At 54.4% G+C, this 18,586-nt stretch overlaps 1 protein-coding gene and 1 pseudogene across 3 annotated transcripts; one reads left to right on the forward strand and one right to left on the reverse strand.

Annotated features, from left to right (window-relative positions):
* Nucleotides 1-174: 174 nt before the first annotated feature.
* On the reverse strand, nucleotides 175-10,822 carry LOC134564861 (tRNA wybutosine-synthesizing protein 2 homolog; annotated as a pseudogene).
* On the forward strand, nucleotides 10,800-18,195 carry LOC134564859 (cleavage stimulation factor subunit 2-like). 3 transcript variants are annotated; one of them, XM_063424114.1, is made up of 15 exons: nucleotides 10,800-11,188; nucleotides 11,325-11,403; nucleotides 12,317-12,486; nucleotides 12,965-13,101; nucleotides 13,217-13,336; nucleotides 13,437-13,580; nucleotides 13,704-13,827; nucleotides 14,138-14,200; nucleotides 15,284-15,343; nucleotides 15,957-16,098; nucleotides 16,459-16,610; nucleotides 16,909-17,156; nucleotides 17,539-17,664; nucleotides 17,809-17,934; nucleotides 18,040-18,195. In XM_063424114.1, the coding sequence occupies exons 1-14, from the start codon at nucleotides 11,053-11,055 to the stop codon at nucleotides 17,929-17,931; spliced, it is 1,824 nt and encodes a 607-aa protein (XP_063280184.1). In that variant the 5' UTR covers nucleotides 10,800-11,052; the 3' UTR covers nucleotides 17,932-17,934; nucleotides 18,040-18,195. The 3 variants fall into 3 exon arrangements, with proteins under 3 accessions (XP_063280184.1, XP_063280186.1, XP_063280185.1); XM_063424115.1 differs by lacking the exon at nucleotides 15,284-15,343 and having other exon boundaries at nucleotides 10,804-11,188; XM_063424116.1 differs by lacking the exons at nucleotides 14,138-14,200; nucleotides 15,284-15,343 and having other exon boundaries at nucleotides 10,802-11,188.
* The last annotated feature ends 391 nt before the right edge of the window (nucleotides 18,196-18,586 follow it).

The following is an 18,586-nucleotide window of genomic DNA, read 5'->3' on the forward strand; positions in this document are numbered from 1 at the left end:
GTCAAACAAAAAAAGGGGGAGATGTATTTCTCTGGTGAATGGTTCCCCCACCCCCCCCCCCCAGAGACACGTGGAGTCTGTAACCATGTAGTTTAACCCTTCCTCCCTTTCTTGACCCTATTGGCTGAGGTCCAACTATCTCTTCCTTAGCAGGAGTCTAGATAAGGCCCTGTCCTTCCTCATTCGTCCTCTTTCCCCCCTGGAAACCTTCAAGAATAAACGTCTTGGACTCCATCTGGGGGTTAGAGCCTCTTTTGGAATCTTTTGCCTTGTCCCTGAAATATTCCTCCAAAGCCCTCTAGGATCTGAGCTAGCCTAGGAACTACAGGGGACTGCAGGGGGAAAAATTTCACTGCCCCTGGTGCTTGATACCACCCTTCCACGGGAGCTGGAGCCCCAGCGATGCCCATGCCCTACTAAATGGGCAGCACTGGCAGGCACTTGAGGTCCAGCACGAGGTGATGCACGTGTGGTGCATAGGACTTCACTGCCTCGATGTGCAGGACGCTGGTGGGCCACAGCCGCTTGTGCAGCTTTGCCAGCAGCCCCTGGATCCTTGTAGCCGTAGCTTCAGCCACTTGGGGCTGAGCCTGGCCCCCAGCGTCTCCTCCCCACTGTCCGCTGTTGGGTGCTGTGCCTCTCCCACAGAGCTGGCAGCCTCTGGAGTGCCCTGCTCAGCCTGCAGCACCGCAGTCTGTGGCGAGGCCAGTGCAGGGGGAGTGTCCACAGTGTGGTGGATGTGGAGAACCCCACCCGTGTCCTTCTTCAGGACGTGGTAGGCCACTGACCAGCCTTCCTCCGAGCTAGGAATCAGCCCCACGTTCCCCCTATCTGCCACATCCTGCAGCTGCAGCTGGGAGGAGAGAGGAGGTAAGGGGATGCCAGCAGGGAGGGGGGTCCACAACCAGGCAGCAGTGCTCACCTGCCAGCTGTCCCCAGTGTGGATGTGGCAATGATCCTGCACCCCGTTCAGCACCAGAGTCCTGTGCAGGGCCTCCACGGCATGGCTGTTTGTCTTGGTTTGAAAGACAGATATCTGCTAGGAAGGGGGCAGGACCTCCCTAGAGATGGAGAATTCGAATCCCCTCCCTCCAAATTATTCTAATTAAAAAAATTAAAGGAGCTTTCAGACAGAGGTATGGGGATAGGAATAACAGTTCTTTACTAGTATATATGACAAAACAACAAACCAACTACAGCATTAATAATAAACAGAACCAGGAACCTTGAGGGCTTTCTTTCACAAAAACACCCTGGGCAGTTTGATCTGGGTGCCCCTGCAGGACTCCGAGAGGCTGAGCTGGAACGGTGGAAAGTCCCGGGCCGGTGGATGAGATGAGGAGCTCTGCGCTGGTAGCTGGAGCGGCAGGGGGTGTCCCGGCAGGGCTTGGCAGTGCTGGGCTACAGAGTAGCAGGGGAACCTCAAAGCTCCGAAGAAGCAGCGGCGGTGAGGGGGAAGGCTGGAGAAAACGAGCTCAGGATTCCCGGGTACACAAGCAGATGACTGTAGATTTCCCAGGACGAGGCAGAGGCAGAGTGATGGCCGTGAACTCTTCCTGCAGCGAGGGGCAGCTTGACTGTCCTCCTCAATGCTGAGAGCAAGAGTGAGTTCCCCTCCTCCAGCTCTGTCTTTTTACCTTTCTGTCCTGGGGTGACAGGACATTTTCATGCTTTGTATCCCAAATCGTGGTTGTTTTTTTTTTTTTTTTCCCTGTTCCCATGTTCTCAGTTTGTTTTGTCTGTGGCTGAGCCCCTCCCCCGGCTGCTTGCCTCTGGCTTGCTGCTAGCTTTAGGCTGCTTTGCTGGCTTTGCTCTCTTGCTTTCTGCTTTTTGCTTGCTTTTTTGCCATTTTTCTGCTTTTGTGTTTCCCCTTCTTTCCTTCCTCCCTTCCCTGAAGACATCGGACCTGCTTCGGGCCCTGATTTCGGGAACATCAAGGGAACACCCCCCAGAGTCTGCACCTGAGAGAAGCTTTGGCACCCTCCCCAGCAGAGACTGCTCACTCTCTCTTGGACTGGTGAAAACATTTCTTGTCATCTCGGACTGTTTTCCTTGTGTTGGGGAGTGGTTTTTTTCGTTGTTTCTCAATAAAAAAGTTTTTTCCACTTTCTCCTCTGAGGAAATTCCTCCCGAACCCGGTGGTGGGGGAGGGAGTTGTGGAATTTTGTCCTAAACTAGGACAAACACAAATTTGGTGGCCCGTACGGGGAGACGATCATACAAAGTGGAAAAAAAATTTATTCTAATAATATTTTGGTTTCTGTTGTTTTGTGGGCATATTGGTATGTCTCTTTTTGAAGGTAAAATGTCATTTGGAGTGAAAGCCTGCCTCTATTTCTGGTCATTAGGGTTCTTTGAAGTTTTAATACCTTTGTGGTCATTAGGTTTATTCTCTTATCCAGCAATAGCTCCGGTATTGTCCCTGATGCATAGCTTTTGTAACCGTGGGGCGCTAACCAGAATATTTATCAGGCTGGGCTTGGTTGTGATGATTTGTAAGAGGTTTATAAAAATGTTGTTATCGGTTCCAGGAATGTATGGTTCATGGTTATGGTTGTGTACTCAGTTTGTTAGGGGAGAAGCAGGGGAGGAGGCTTTTCAGCCTTTGCTTTCCTTCTTCTCCTCCGAATTGTTTACATCTCTATTAGAAAATGTTCGGTTCTCCCTGACTGCCAAGGACACCATCTTTCTGGCATTTAATTTAGTAAGCTTTCTTTATACTGTCTGCAGTTTATATAAGATGAAGGCTGAGATTTCTAGAGGGGCTGGTGAGACTCCTGATTTAGGAGTGAAACCAAGGGTGAAGAATTCTGAGTGGCGTGGGAAATGGGAGGATATGGGCCAAATTTTAAAGGAGTTTTCTGACCCTGTAGTCTGTGACTTCCCATCTGAACAAATTCAGAACCCAGCTGAGGTGGTAAAGTATCTGAAAGAGAGGTGCCATGGTAACACTAAGGAGGAAAGGATCATTGCAGTGAGCTGGGCCCTGGCACATGCTTATCGCACCCTGCTAGATACTGTAGGGCAGCAGATAGAGGAAAGGGAACAGGGAGATAAATTAGTCACTGTCCCAGTCACTCAGGCTGCAGCTAACATCCCAGGCTCCAGGCCAGTAGTTAAACCAGACAGTAAGCCCCAACCAATGGCTGTTGCTGCAAATACAAAAGGTGGAAAGTGTAAAAGCAAGACTGACCGAAGGGTGGAGGATGATGATGATCCAAGAGAAGGACCATCACCAAAATCAGAGACCACACCAAGTGGCATAGATTCCGGAGCCAATATTGATTCCTTCTCCCTGAAGGACCTTCGAGGCCTAAGAAAGGATTATAGGCGACAGCCCGATGAGTCTATAATTAGTTGGCTAGTCTGCCTTTGGGATGCGGCAGGGGAGGCTACCATTCTGGATGGCACTGAAGCAAGGCATTTAGGATCCCTGTCACATGATCCTGTCATCGACCAAGGCATGATGAGGAGGGCTAGCCCTCACAGCCTCTGGGAACGGGTCCTGGACAGCATAGCACAAAGATACCTGTGTGCAGATGACCTTTATATTCAGCAGACACGGTGGAAGACCATAGAACAGGGGATCCAACGCTTGAGGGAGATGGCAGTGGTAGAGATCATTTTTTCAGATGATATAACAACTAGGAATCCGGACTTCGTACCGTGCACACCTGTAATGTGGAGGAAACTTGTGCGCCTTGGGCCACCTGAATACGCTTCTGCTCTAGCAATAATGAAGCGGGATGAGATGTATGAGACTGTGCTCGATATGGCAAAGAAGCTTCGGGCATATGCAGATGCTGTACATGGCCCGACTCATGCCAGAATTGCAGCTGTGGAAACACGACTGCAGAAATTAGAAGATAAAATAGAGGAAAGTCGTAAGAAACTCAGGGAAGAGATTAAGGAGGACCTCCTCCAAATCTCAGCTGTACAAATTAGAGGCCCTAGTATCCAACGCAGACGTTCCTCTGTTGGGGAGAGAAGGTACACCCCACGAGCTGAGTTGTGGTTCTTCCTACGTGAGTCTGGAGAAAACATGAGGAGATGGGATGGGAAGCCTACTGCTGCTCTGGCACAACGGGTGCGTGAATTGAAGGAAGGTAGGAAAAGGGAAGCAGCTCCAGTTGCCCGTACTCGAACTGTCAGGCATAATGATGATGATGACTTGTCCGATCCCCTTGAAGGAACCTCCAAGACATATGTCTCAGGAAAGAGGGATAACCAGGCTTAGAGGGGCCCTGCCTCTAGCCAGGTAGAGGTTAGGGAAAACTGAGTTTTTTGGACAGTATGGGTTCTATGGCCTGGCACATCAGAGCCACAGAAGTATAAAGCTTTGGTTGATACCGGTTCTCAGTGTACCCTAATGCCATCAGAACATGAGGGAACAGAACCTATTTCTATTGCCGGGGTGACAGGGGGATCACAAAAATTGACCCTGTTGGAAGCCAAGGTGAGCCTGACTGGGAAGGAGTGGCAGGAACATCCGATTGTGACTGGCCCAGAGGCTCCGAGTATTCTGGGCATAGACTATCTCAGGAATGGCTATTACAAAGACCCTAGGGGGTTCAGATGGGCTTTTGGAATAGCTGCCGTGGAGGCAGAGGGCATTAAGAAATTGAACACCTTGCCTGGACTGTCAGAGAACCCATCTGCAGTAGGACTCCTGAAGGTAGAAGAGCAACGAGTACCTGTTGCCATCTCGACAGTGCATCGCCAGCAGTATCGAACAAATCGAGATGCTGTGATCCCCATTCACAAGATGATCCGAGAGCTGGAGAGCCAAGGGGTGGTCAGCAAAACCCACTCACCCTTCAACAGTCCCATCTGGCCTGTGCGTAAATCTGAAGGAGAATGGAGATTGACCGTAGATTACCGTGCTTTGAATGAAGTGACTCCACCACTGAGCGCCGCTGTGCCGGACATGCTGGAACTCCAGTACGAGCTGGAGTCCAAGGCAGCGAAGTGGTACGCCACAATCGACATCGCTAATGCGTTTTTCTCCATTCCTCTGGCTGCAGAATGCAGGCCTCAGTTTGCTTTCACCTGGAGGGGCGTGCAGTACACCTGGAACCAACTGCCCCAGGGGTGGAAGCACAGTCCTACCATCTGTCATGGACTGATCCAGACTACGCTAGAAAAGGGTGAGGCTCCAGAACATTTACAATACATTGATGATATCATTGTGTGGGGAAACACAGCAGCAGAAGTGTTTGAGAAAGGAGAGAAAATCATCCAAATTCTCCTGGAAGCTGGCTTTGCCATTAAGAAAAGTAAAGTTAAGGGACCGGCTCGGGAGATCCAGTTCCTGGGAGTGAAGTGGCAAGATGGACGGCACCAGATTCCTACTGATGTCATCAACAAAATCACAGCTATGTCCCCACCAACCAACAAGAAGGAAACACAAGCTTTCTTAGGTGCTATAGGTTTCTGGAGGATGCACATTCCTGAATATAGTCAGATTGTGAGCCCTCTTTACTTGGTTACCCGTAAGAAGAATGATTTCTATTGGGGCCCTGAACAGCAACAAGCCTTTGCCCAGATCAAGCAGGAGATCGCTCATGCGGTAGCCCTTGGCCCAGTCAGGACAGGACCAGAGGTGAAGAACGTGCTCTACTCTGCAGCTGGGAACCATGGCCTGTCCTGGAGCCTTTGGCAGAAGGTGCCTGGTGAGACCCGAGGCCGACCACTGGGATTCTGGAGTCGGAGCTACAGAGGGTCTGAAGCCAACTACACCCCAACAGAGAAAGAAATCTTGGCCGCGTATGAAGGAGTCCAAGCTGCTTCAGAAGTGATTGGTACCAAGGTACAACTCTTCCTGGCACCTCGACTACCCGTGCTGGGGTGGATGTTCAAAGGAAAGGTTCCCTCTACCCACCATGCCACCAATGCTACATGGAGCAAGTGGATTGCCCTCATTACACAGCGCGCCCAAATTGGGAAACTAAATCGTCCTGGGATTTTGGAGGTAATTACAAATTGGCCTGAGGGTGAAAGCTTCAGTCTCACTGGTGAAGAGGGAGAAGAGCAAGTGACCCGTGCTGAAGAAGCTCCACCATATAACCAACTGCCGGCAGAAGACACACGCTACACTCTTTTTACTGATGGTTCCTGTCGCCTTGTGGGGATGAACCGGAAGTGGAAAGCAGCCGTATGGAGCCCCACACGACAGGTTGCACAAGCTATCGAAGGAGAAGGTGGATCGAGTCAACTCGCGGAGCTCAAAGCCGTTCAGTTGGCCCTGGACATTGCTGAAGCAGAGAAGTGGCCAAAACTTTACCTTTATACTGATTCCTGGATGGTAGCCAATGCTCTGTGGGGATGGCTGAAGAGATGGAAGGAGGCGAACTGGCAGCGCAGAGGAAAACCAATTTGGGCTGCTGAAGAATGGAAAGACATCGCTACCCGGTTAGAGAAACTACCTGTGAAGGTTCGCCATGTAGATGCCCATGTCCCTAGAAGCAGAGCTAATGAGGAGCAGCAGAACAATCAGCACGTAGATCAGGCTGCAAAGATAGGGGAGTTGAAGATAGATCTTGACTGGGAGCACAAAGGAGAGTTGTTCCTAGCACGATGGGCCCATGATGCCTCAGGCCACCAGGGTAGAGATGCCACCTATAAGTGGGCACGAGACCGAGGGGTGGATCTAACCATGAATAGCATTTCTCAGGTTATTCATGACTGTGAAATGTGCTGCCATTAAACAGGCTAAGCGGGTGAAGCCCCTCTGGTATGGGGGGCGGTGGTCCAAGTACAAGTATGGGGAGGCTTGGCAGATTGATTACATCACACTGCCTCAAACCCGCCAAAGCAAGCGCCATGTACTAACCATGGTAGAAGCCACTACGGGATGGTTGGAAACCTACCCCGTGTCTCATGCTACAGCCTGCAACACCATCCTGGGCCTTGAAAAGCAGGTCCTTTGGAGGCATGGTACTCCTGAGAGGATTGAGTCAGACAATGGGACTCATTTTAAAAGTAATCTTATTAACAACTGGGCTAGGGAACATGGCATCGAGTGGGTGTACCACATCCCCTACCATGCACCAGCTGCAGGTAAAGTGGAGAGGTACAATGGATTGTTAAAAAACACTTTGAAAGCACTGGGTGGGGGGTCTTTCAAGAACTGGGAGCAGCATTTAGCAAGAGCCACCTGGTTAGTTAACACTCGAGGTTCCACCAACCGAGCAGGTCCTGCCCAATCTGAGCCCCTTAATATAGTAGATGGAGATAAAGTCCCAGTGGCCCATGTCAGAGGTTTGTTGGGGAAGACAGTATGGATTAATCCTGCCTTGAGTACAGGCAAACCCATTCGTGGGATTGTCTTTGCTCGACCAGGTTATACCTGGTGGTTAATGCAGAAAGATGGGACAACCCGTTGTGTACCTCAGGGAGACCTGATTGTGGGATGATATCATTGTTCGCTGAGCGTTACCACCATTATCTGTACGTTAGATCATACAGATATGAGACAGAAGGAAACATGAAAGTGTCAAAGGTCTGAGCAAGTAAGATGGAAGGAAATGTGCAAGTGTGGAAGGTTTGAGCAAGTGAGAAGAAAGTTTTTTTTCATTGTGTTCAGTAACATGTTCACGATATGGGATAAGGGGTGGAATGTCCTGGGGTGACAGGACATTTTCATGCTTTGTATCCCAAATCGTGGTTGTTTTTTTTTTTTTTTCCCTGTTCCCATGTTCTCAGTTTGTTTTGTCTGTGGCTGAGCCCCTCCCCCGGCTGCTTGCCTCTGGCTTGCTGCTAGCTTTAGGCTGCTTTGCTGGCTTTGCTCTCTTGCTTTCTGCTTTTTGCTTGCTTTTTTGCCATTTTTCTGCTTTTGTGTTTCCCCTTCTTTCCTTCCTCCCTTCCCTGAAGACATCGGACCTGCTTCGGGCCCTGATTTCGGGAACATCAAGGGAACACCCCCCAGAGTCTGCACCTGAGAGAAGCTTTGGCACCCTCCCCAGCAGAGACTGCTCACCCTCTCTTGGACTGGTGAAAACATTTCTTGTCATCTCGGACTGTTTTCCTTGTGTTGGGGAGTGGTTTTTTTCGTTGTTTCTCAATAAAAAAGTTTTTTCCACTTTCTCCTCTGAGGAAATTCCTCCCGAACCCGGTGGTGGGGGAGGGAGTTGTGGAATTTTGTCCTAAACTAGGACACTTTCCCAAAGCTCGTCATCTCTCCCCTCTGAGGGACACTCCCAGAGACTTAAACACAATAGGTGTAGCCTTGTGTTGCCATGTCCTTCAAGTACTCCCTTTTGTTCTGATTAAGTAATCATTAAGGCTTCTTGGAAACTTATGGGAAAAAATTCTGTAACTGGAAAAAAAAAAAAAGCAAATCTAACCCCCAACACTGTTCCATTCACTCACAGGCATGGACAAAGGCAGCTCCTGCACGCACCAGGAATGGCAGCGTGAAATAGCCAATGCCTGCAGGCAGGAGGCGGCAGTGGCTGAGGGCAGGGACGGCCAGAGATCCACACTCCTCCCTCAGGGCAGGGCAGGATGCACACTGCCACCCTGGCTCTCCAAGTCTGCTTTGCTCTGGGTTGGAAAAAGCCCAAACACTGAAAAAATAGAAATTTATTCCTCCCTCTTCTGCAAAAGCAAAATCTGCCTCGAAAAATGTTTAGAGGTGCTTATTTTACCTTCAGTCTTTGGCCATCATGTTAAGACCTACCCAGCTCTGCAGAAGTGTCCAGATTACCATTTAGTTTGATTAATCCAGAGCAGTTTTGTGGGTGCCATGCCCTTTCAGTGTGGCACAAACTGGAAGTACTAACTTCCTTAAGTACAAACAATGGCAAATCTTTCCCCTGGATTCAAGTGATTCCCCAAACCAGTACTAGGTACAGAGCCTGAGTACAGGACATGCTAAGTGTCCAAAGGCTGCAGGGACACAGGCAGGACAGCAGTGCCAGGATAGCTCAAGGGCTCACAGACAAGACAGAAGCTCTAAACATGAGTATTTTTCATTCCAAGCTGTAAATGACATTTCATTTACCTGGATGCCATCAGAACCTGCCCCCCCCCCCCCTCTTCCATCCCTGTTACCTGTGCAGAGATCCACCATGACCTCCCAGGAGCAGGGCAGTGAGGCCACACGCAGCTTCTCCATGATGTTGCCTGGGGAGAACATGCACTTGGTCGCATCGAAGGTGTACCTGGGAAGACCGCACCCAGATGGTGAGGGCAGTCCCTTCCCCACACGAGCCACATCCTGCAGCTCCTGCCTGTTATGAACGAATTCCCAGTGGGTATGAGGGCTAAAAAAAAACCAAAAAAACCTGCCCGTGTTTGCTGCTGTGGCCCTGGGAGGGGGGCAGGGCTGTGGCATTCTCCTTCCTCATTAAAATGTGAAAAGGAGCAGCTCCTGTCTAAATGGCCCTGTCATTAACTACCTTTTCAGCAGGGATACTCTCTGCTGCGACCAGGACAAATGCATATGCATTTGTATATGCAAATAAAACTGACCCTGTGAATCCTGGGAGGGTTTTTTAGAGAAACTACACCCCAAGATGGGAAGCTGGATGCATCAGAGGAGAATTAGAGGGCGCCGTGGCTGAGGAAGGAGTGGATGCACCCCCTGGCCTGGTTTGAAGACTCACCATGACCTATGAGGAGTCTGAATGGAATGGGAGCCGGACAGCTGAAGTGACTGAGACAGACAACGGGAAACTCTCGAGGTTTTTCCCTGAGGGTAAAGAGCTGACTCTGTACTCCAGTGGCAGACCCCTCACTGCTCTGCCTTCTGATGGTTGACCAGAGAGAACCCCTAGCTGTTCCTATGGGAACAAGGACTCGGTATTTACTGTTCATAGTGGAATGATGAACTGGGACAGCACTTGCTCCTTCAGATGGCTGCAGCAGCGTGGAAAACTTCGATTGGACTCTGCAATACTGCTGGTGACTTTAATAAATAGCTGATCACTTTAATAAAGAGCTGGATATTAATAAAGGCAGATGCCCTGTTCTTTTCACTGCCCACATGATCCCGTTGTCCACGTGCTCCACCCTGCCATGCTGGCCCAGCAGCACAGTGACACTGGGGGTCCGCATCCCATTCAGCATCACCCGTCCTTGCCTGGCCACCCACCAGGCCCCCAAAGCCGAGGCAACTGTCTCCCAGAGCACTGAGCCTGCAACACACCATCCCGGGAGATTTGGGCAATGAAGGCAGTTCAGTGGGCAGGCCCTGCTTGCCCTTACCCAGCCTCTCCCAGGGTGCAGCCTTGAAGCTGTCCTTGCTCAGCAGCACCAGGTCCCCGTGCCTCTGCCACGCATGCAGCACAACCCGCTCCAGCTCCTCCGACCAGCTCGTACCCAGCAGCCACCTCAGCTCATCCCGCAGCCTCTGGGTAGGCCTGCGCCGGCGAGCGGTCCTGGAGGGGACAGGGTCCTGAACCACGGACGTGGCAGTGGGACTCAGTGCGCACCACCCCACGCAGGGCTCAGGGCAAGGCAGCTCGGCCCACCTGGAGCCGGACCAGCTCACAGGGCATCTCCGGGGGCAGGCAGAGCTGGAAGAGCTTCTCCTCCAGCACGGGCAGGACCACACGGCCCCCTGGGACCCGCTGTAGCTGGCAACGCTCGTCCGAGAGCCACTCCTCTTCCAGACATTCCCTGCGAGGCAAGGCATGGCCAGGCCCCTCACAGCCCCGCAGACCCTCCTGCTTCAGGGACCGTCCTGCCGGAGCAGCACAAGGCTCCCATTCCCCCTCGTTCCCACTGCCCCTCACCTGAGGCGCTAGGAGAACCTCTGCTCTGTGGGAAGCGCAAGGACACGGATGGGGACAGGGATGGGGACGTCCGTGGCTTCCATCCTGCCGAGCCCCAGGCGGTGTCAGGCTCGCCAGGGACTGTACCTCGGGGCCAGTGCCCGATACGGCATCTCTGAGGCGGAAGGGCTGCCCGGAGGCCGGCTCTCGGTGCCGGGGAAGCCCCGAAGCCTCAGCATCCCCATTCGGGGGTCCCGGGGAGTCTCGGCACCCCCACGCCGCTCCCACCTGTCTCGTGTTTCCCGCCGGAGCGCTTTCTAAGTGCGCCGTTGCCATGCTTGTTGCGGGCGCGGGCGGAAAAGGAAGGGGGGAGACGGTTGGCGCGCGGACCGGAAGCGGCGCGGGCGGCGCGATGGCGGGGCTGTCGGTGCGGGACCCTGCCGTGGATCGGTCCCTGCGCTCCGTGTTCGGTGAGGCTGTGGGAGTAGGACCTCGACCTGCAAAGGGAAAGGGGCAGGGGCAGGCGGGGGAAGGCGGGTTTCCCCCCCCCTCGCCGTCGGGGCCGGTACCCGCCGCGCTGACCGGCGGCACCGTCTGTCTCCGCAGTGGGGAACATCCCGTATGAGGCCACGGAGGAACAGCTGAAGGACATTTTCTCGGAGGTTGGGCCTGTGGTCAGCTTTAGGTGAGAGTGGCCTCAGGCGTCCCCCGGGTCCCCCTGCTCGGCACAGACCGAGCCCCGCGGGAACCGTGGAATCGTAAATCGTTAACGTTGGGAAAGGCCTCTAAAACCATCCAGCCCAACCGTTCCCTCAGCACTGCCAAGCCCACCGTGTCTCCAAGTGCCACATGCACACACATTTTGACCACTTCCAGGGATGGTGACTCCACTACTGCCTTGGGCTGCCTGTTCTAATGCTTAACAACTGCTTTGGTGAACAAACTTTGCCTAATATCCCATCTAAACCTCCCCGGGTCTCCCCCGAGGCTGTTTCCTCATGCAGAGCTTGAGGAAACACAATCCCAGCATCTGCAGGGGTTGTGAGGCTAGGCCAGCTGTGCTCAGGGCAGAGGGACTGAGTGGCTGTGCCAGGGTCACCTGGAGATGAAGCACAATGTCCTGAGCACAGCAGATGGATGTGGGCATGCAGTTCTGGGCTGGAGGAGCCGCCCTTCTGTGGCTGATAAGTGCTCAGGTCCTGGTCAGGTTCTGTGCTCCTCACTCCCATCCCTGTGCCTCTCAGAGGTGTTTTCCAGGCTTGGCACCAGACCCTGGAGAGCTCTCAGTTAAGGTTTTGGGAGTTCTGGGAGCAGCCAGTCCCGTCCTGGGCCTCGTGGAGTCATGGCAGGCACAGAGCTGGCACTGGTGGGCTTCCTGCACACCACAGCTTAGGGAACACCCATGCCAGGAGCCAGCAGGCCCTTTGGCTTTGGCATAGGCCCAACTGCTGTGTGCCTTGGTCTGGCTTGGGAGCCTTCCCTCTGCTCCCAGCACTTCAGACTCTAGCCCAGTATCCCCTCTGGAGCTGTGGGAGCTGTGGGCACAGTAGGATGCCCACACTGCCCTCAGCAGCAGCGTTGCTCTGCTCACCACGCAGGCTGGTGTATGACAGGGAGACAGGGAAGCCCAAGGGCTATGGCTTCTGTGAGTACCAGGACCAGGAGACGGCACTCAGCGCCATGCGCAACCTCAACGGGCGCGAGTTCAGCGGCAGGGCCCTGCGCGTCGACAACGCTGCCAGCGAGAAGAACAAGGAAGAGCTCAAGAGTGAGTCGGGCTTTCGGGGTCTCATGCTGGGCCCAGCCTCGGCAGCACTGCAGGGCGTGTCTCTGCCAGGCTGGCAGAGCTGACCTGCTCTGAGAGGTGTTGCGAGTTCCCCAGAGGGATGCATGGGCTCAGCTCTGCGTTTTTGCTCTCAGATGATCACAGAATCACAGAATTATTTAGGTTGGAAAAGGTTTCTAAAGGTCATGGTCCAACCTTTGACCAAACACCACTGCATCAACTAGACTGGAGCACTAAAAGCCACATTCAGTCTTTACTTAAATGCTTCCAGGAACAGTGACTCCACAACCTCCCTGAGCAGCCTGTTCTGAGGCCTAGTCACCCCCACTGTGAAGAAATTCCTCCTAACATCTTGGTTTTGCTGTCTCCTTTTCCCCCTGATGGGCTGGTGCTCCCCTCCTGATGAGCCTGTTACATGTGCTGTTCGTGTTGCAGTACGAAGTCACCAACTGTATTGCAGGCTTGGGCACAGGTGCACCCATCATAGAGTCACCCTATGGGGACCCTGTCAACCCAGAGGATGCCCCTGAGTCCATCAGCCGGGCAGTGGCCAGCCTGCCACCCGAGCAGATGTTTGAGCTGATGAAGCAGATGAAGGTGAGTACAGGAGGGCCATGCTCCCTGTGTGAGCACAGCTCCTCCCACCACTGCCTGCCCCCTCCCAGCCCCTGTCACATCTTGTCAGAGCTCTGATCAGTGCCTGTCTTCTCAGCTGTGTGTCCAGAACAGCCCCCAGGAAGCCAGGAACATGCTGCTCCAGAACCCACAGCTGGCTTATGCGCTGCTGCAGGCCCAGGTGGTCATGAGGATCGTTGACCCAGAGATCGTGCTGGTTTGTCCCTTGCTGCTCCTCCGGGGTTGGGAGGATATTGATGGAAGCCTTTGTGGAGTGGCAGTGGAAATGAACTCCTTTCTCTTTCTTCCTCCCCTAGAAAATTCTGCATCGCCAGACCAGCGTTCCTCCTCTGATCCCAGGCAACCAGCTGCCAGGGCCAGGGCCTGGGCCGGGGCCTGGGCCAGGGCCCAACGCGCAGCTGAACCTGCAGAACACCCCATCGTCCCAGCCACAGCCCATAGTAAGAGCCTGCACAACACATGAGCTGTGCAGGAGAAATGGGCAGTGCCAGCTCCAGGTCTCCCAGCTGGGCACATGCCCGGGTGTCAGGGTGTCCCTGAGATCCAATGTCTCTCCCGGGCAGGGCGGGATGCACGTCAACGGCGCTCCTCCTCTGATGCAGCCACCCGTGCAGGGGGGAGTGCCAGCCCCAGGACAGATGGCAGCCCCTGTGCAGGGCCCAGGCCCTGGCCCCATAGCTCCAGGAGGTGAGTCTGGGCTGAGCTGCCCTACCTGTGTGCACACAGGTCCTGCAGACACCCCCCTCTGCCTTCCCCCTAGCAAGAGGGCTCGGCCCTGTGAGAGCACACATAATCCTGTACTGTACATTGTGGTTGTGCTGCTGCCAGAGGTGGGCTGATAAGTTGGATTATCCCTGAGGGGGAACCAACACCAAGGGAATAAACCTCCAGATGCTCCCCCAGGAGCTGGGAGCAAGAAGGTATTTGGGGCCAAAGGAATGGGTTAGTCATCAGGGATGGCTGAGTAGGGGTCTGATATCTGCCTGTCCCCTCTCAGGTGGGATGCAGCCACAGGTTGGGATGCCGGGTGCAGGGCCCGTCCCCTTGGAGTGCGGACAAGGTAAAGCAGATGTGTGTAGTGTTGTGTGTAGTGTGAGCCTTGCTCCAGTGAGCAGTGCTGTGCCCCAGCTGTCTGCAGCCTGGCTGTGCCCAGGCCCGGAACTGTGCCTGGGTTTGTTCACTGAGGCACAAGGCTGTGGTAGCAGCTCCCTGGCTCCCAGGGCTCAGCCCATGCCCCGATTGACTCCCAGCTTGTTCTGCGCTGTGTTGTGCCCAGAGAGCTGCCTGTCCCCACCGAGGGGGATGTTCCTGTGTTTTCCATCTCTGCAAGTCTGTGTCTGTCCCTGTGCTTCTGCGGGCAGGCAGTGCTTGCTCTTCTCTGGTCCTTGTCCTGCTCCTTTGCTGCCTGGGTGCTGGGAAGCAGCTGGTGTGGCCACCGCGTCCTCCCGCACCGTGCCCAGCAGAGGGAGCTGGGTCTCCGTTTTGGCTTGAGGCTTGGCAGGGACTGGAGAGTGACGGCTGGGCTTTCCCTCCACAGGCACGGTTTGTACAGCCTAGTCCTGGGGCCCGATTCCTTATGGTTCACATGTTGCCATACGTAGGTTAGTACAACCCAGGTGTTCCTGTTCTCCCAGGAACAACACATGCAGATACCTGACACATTTGTTGCCTTGACTTCTATCCTAGGCCTTGTTTCAGCAACATGGCAAATCTAGTCTGAGATCCTTTGGCCTTAAGGGCAGCTGACTCTCATTTTCTTTGGGGTGGGCACTGTCTTCCTGAAAGCTACCTGATAGTTCTTGGCACCCAAAAGGTTTTGGAGAGCAGAAGCTGGGTGTGCATTATGGGGCCAGCGTGGCCCCATGGAATGCCATGTCTCTTGGCAGGATGTCTTCTCTCCCTGCTTCTCTCCCTGAGTGAGGGAAGGACTGTGCCCCGCTGGCTGTCCTGCCTGTGGTAACAAAGGCGGTGTTAACAGAAGAGATTGATAAAGCCAGACTTGCAACATTTTCTCTGTAGGTTTTCCTGGGGACTTCAGGGAGCGTGATCCTGCAGGCAGCACTGTCCCCAAGTTGGTCGGTGCCTGTGTGCATACACTATTTTACTTGTCTGCTCTTTCCCTCTTTTCCTGCTGCTTGCCTAGGGAACCTGCAGCTCTCGCCCATGGGACCTGCCAGGCCTGCATCTGTCGAACGCGTTCAAGGTATCCCAGCACCTGCCAGTTCCCTCTTCCCATGGAGCTTGTTGTGGAGTGTGCAGAGAGGAGCTCTCACCCTGCCGTTCTCAGGGCCAGGGACTGGCATGTCAGTCCTTGTAGCCTGACAGCAGTAAGAGGAGATGAAGGAGGCAGGATTTCCTCTAGGGCTACAGGAGAGAACAGGCTAGAACCATGCACAGAGCCTCCAATGGAAAAGGAGAGCCTGTTTGGATAGGGCTTTTGCCTAAGATCCAGCCTCCATTGACACTGTGCTTCCAGGAGCCTTCCAGATCTTGCTTTGCTCCTGGCCCCATGTCAGCAGGGTGTTGATACCCACGCTTGGTGGGATTGCCATGGGGGCACCCATGCTTGGCTTGGCCTCTGGTGCATAAGGAACCTGAGATAAAACCAGAGAAGAAAAAGAGAGGAATAAAATTGGCAGCCAGCGAAGGGGCTTTGGTGTGCTCCAGCCTCGTGTGTGGGGCCACATCCCCAGCAGACAGCACAGCTCAGGGGAACAGTGTGGCTGTCCCACACCTGGCCTGAGAGTGCTGGGCACAGTCTTGGCACAGCACTGGTCATGCAGATCCTCATGAGTTCTTGTGTGTCTCCCTGGCAGTGCCTATGCCAGACCCGAGGGCCCCTATGCAGCGTGGACCTCTACCTGCTAGTGGCCCGCCGCCCCGAGGCCTTTTGGGAGATGCTCCGAATGACCCTCGTGGAGGGACCCTGCTCTCAGTCACTGGAGAAGCGGAGCCCAGGTGAGGGGAGAGGGAAGGAGAGGAGCCCTTGGCACTGTCCCCTGGCCGAGGACAACCTCTCGCTGAGGACAGGGATGGCACCAGCCTTCTAGGAGTCACTGCTGCCTGGTCGGAGGCCTGTGTGCTGCCAACCATGGAAGCCAGCCCGTTTCCCTGGGAAAGGGATATCCCCGGGAAGATGGCAGCTGCCCTGTGGCATGGGGCCACCAGCACCCATCCCTGTGCCAACCTCACCCTCCTCCCGTGTCCAGCTTCGGGGGCAATCCCAGCGCTCTGCCCAGACTGTGCCAAGCCACTGTCTGATTCACACTCTCTCGTTTTTTCTCCTCCTGCTTTGCTCTCCTCGTCCCTCTGCATCAGAGATTACCTAGGGCCACCCCACCAGGGAGCCCCTATGCACCATATGCCTGGTCATGACAGCCGCGGCCCCCGCCATGAGATGAGGGGGGGACCCATGGGAGAACCCCGACCACTGATGGGAGAGCCACGGGGGCCCTTGATGGATGCTCGAGGTGAGAGAGAGGGCATGAAATACTGGGTGGCTTGGATTGTGCAGGCAAGAAGTCTGGGTGGAGCCGGCTGCCCCTACCCAAGGCATAGGAAGGGGGTTTGGGCAGTGAAATGACTGACTCCAGGCAAGGAGGGATAGTCCCAGGGTGCAAGGGACTTTCTGTAGGCATATCCCCTCTGCCCGCAGCCCTGCACCTCTTGGGTGCTTGCTGGCCCCCAGACAAAGGAGGCAGCAGGCTCACTCCCACATTTCCTGTAGCACTGCTTCCTTCAGGAGCTTACCTTATGTTTCCTCTGCAGTTGGAAGAGATCCCCGAGGGCTGGAGCCACGAGGGCTGGAGCCTCGTGGGCTGGAGCCTCGGGTGATGGAGGCGCGAGCACTGGAGCCGCGAGGCCTGGAGCCACGAGTGCTGGAAGTCAGGGCCATGGAGGCCAGGGTCCTGGAGCCTCGAGGGCCTGGACCCAACCCGCGTGGCCCAATGCCTGGTGGGATACAGGGTCCTGGGCCACTTAACATGGGAGCCAGTGGTCCACAGGCGCCCCGCCAGGTATACACGTCTGCTCAGCTGGTCGGGCACTGACAGCATCCTGTAGGCTGGGGCTGGGTGGGGGAGTCCCACAGAGCAGCAGCTCTGGGAAGCACCAGGCTTTGTCACTGCCTCTGAGGAGTCAGGGCATCTGTCCCATTTCCCCAGGCTCTGCCCATCAGCTGGGGACAGGACAAGATTCAGGCCTCTCTCCACCTCTTCCTGAGACACAGGAAGGAGCACAGGAGTTGGGAGAGGAGAGCACATAAAATACACTCTTTGTGCTTAGGTATCTTCAAGCAGTCCATGAGGGCATCCATCTGACCGTCTGCTTTACCTTCCTGGATTTGTATGGCTGAGTCCAGAGACCCCTCAGTCCTTAACTCCTCTTTTACTCCCCTAGGTTCCTAACATGGCTGGAGCAGGCATGCAGGGAGGAGGCATTCCTGGGGCAGGAGTCCAAGGAGCTGGTCAGCCTGGAGGCTTTAGCCCTGGACAGAGCCAGGTCACCCCCCAGGATCACGAGAAGGTGAGAGAACAAAAGGAAGAGACAGTAGGAGAAGCACTTCCTGTGTGCCTTTCTGTGGCGGGCTCAGCCCCTCCCTGGCTCTGGTATGCTGTGGCTGCTCTGGCAGGAAGAGCAGCCTGGTCTCTGACCCCTCTTTTCCCACAGGCAGCACTGATCATGCAGGTCCTGCAGCTGACAGCAGACCAGATCGCCATGCTGCCCCCAGAACAGCGGCAGAGCATCCTCATTCTGAAGGAGCAAATCCAGAAATCCACGGGGGCACCCTGACAGGTGATGTCCTTAACCTGGTCTCATGCTGTGCCTGCTCCCCTCCAGTAAAACAGAGCTGCCTAGGATTCTGTGCTGGGCTCACCTTCCTCCCCTTCTTTCTGGCAGGCACAAGATGGAGATGCCATGTGCCTGGATAGAGATGATGCTTCCTGGCAGCTGCTTCCCATTGCTACCTGAGCTGATAGTGCATTTTGGGAGAGGTTGTGTCACCCTCAAGAGGTTTTTCCCTCCAGTTCATCTTTTTTTTTTTTTTTTTTTTTTTTTTTTGTGTGTGTGTGTGTGTATATTTTATGGTGTTTGAAATAAAGTGGGAAGAGGGTTTGAGTAAACCCATGTCCCTGGCTGCCTTGTTTGGTCTCTCATGGAGGCCAGGATGGAAGTGTTGGGTTCTGGGAGCAGTGTAGCCTGGCTCCAGTCTTGTCCAAACCACTTGCTATCCTCCCTCCTTCCCATACCAGGGCAAGAACTAGTAATGGAATTTCTTGTGCTATGCTGTTTACAGGGGTATAGGGGGAAGGGCATGACAGAGAGCTTGGCTTCCTATCCCTGCTGGCAGGGCAGGAAGGGCTCCGGATCCGATTGCAGTATCACCATGCCAGCCTGCTCAGGGTTTCCCTCTTTGCATACACTGGAGCAGAACCTGGTGTGAGCT

This window comes from Prinia subflava (genome assembly GCF_021018805.1).
Source record: "Prinia subflava isolate CZ2003 ecotype Zambia chromosome W unlocalized genomic scaffold, Cam_Psub_1.2 scaffold_22_NEW, whole genome shotgun sequence".
NCBI lineage: Eukaryota > Metazoa > Chordata > Aves > Passeriformes > Cisticolidae > Prinia > Prinia subflava.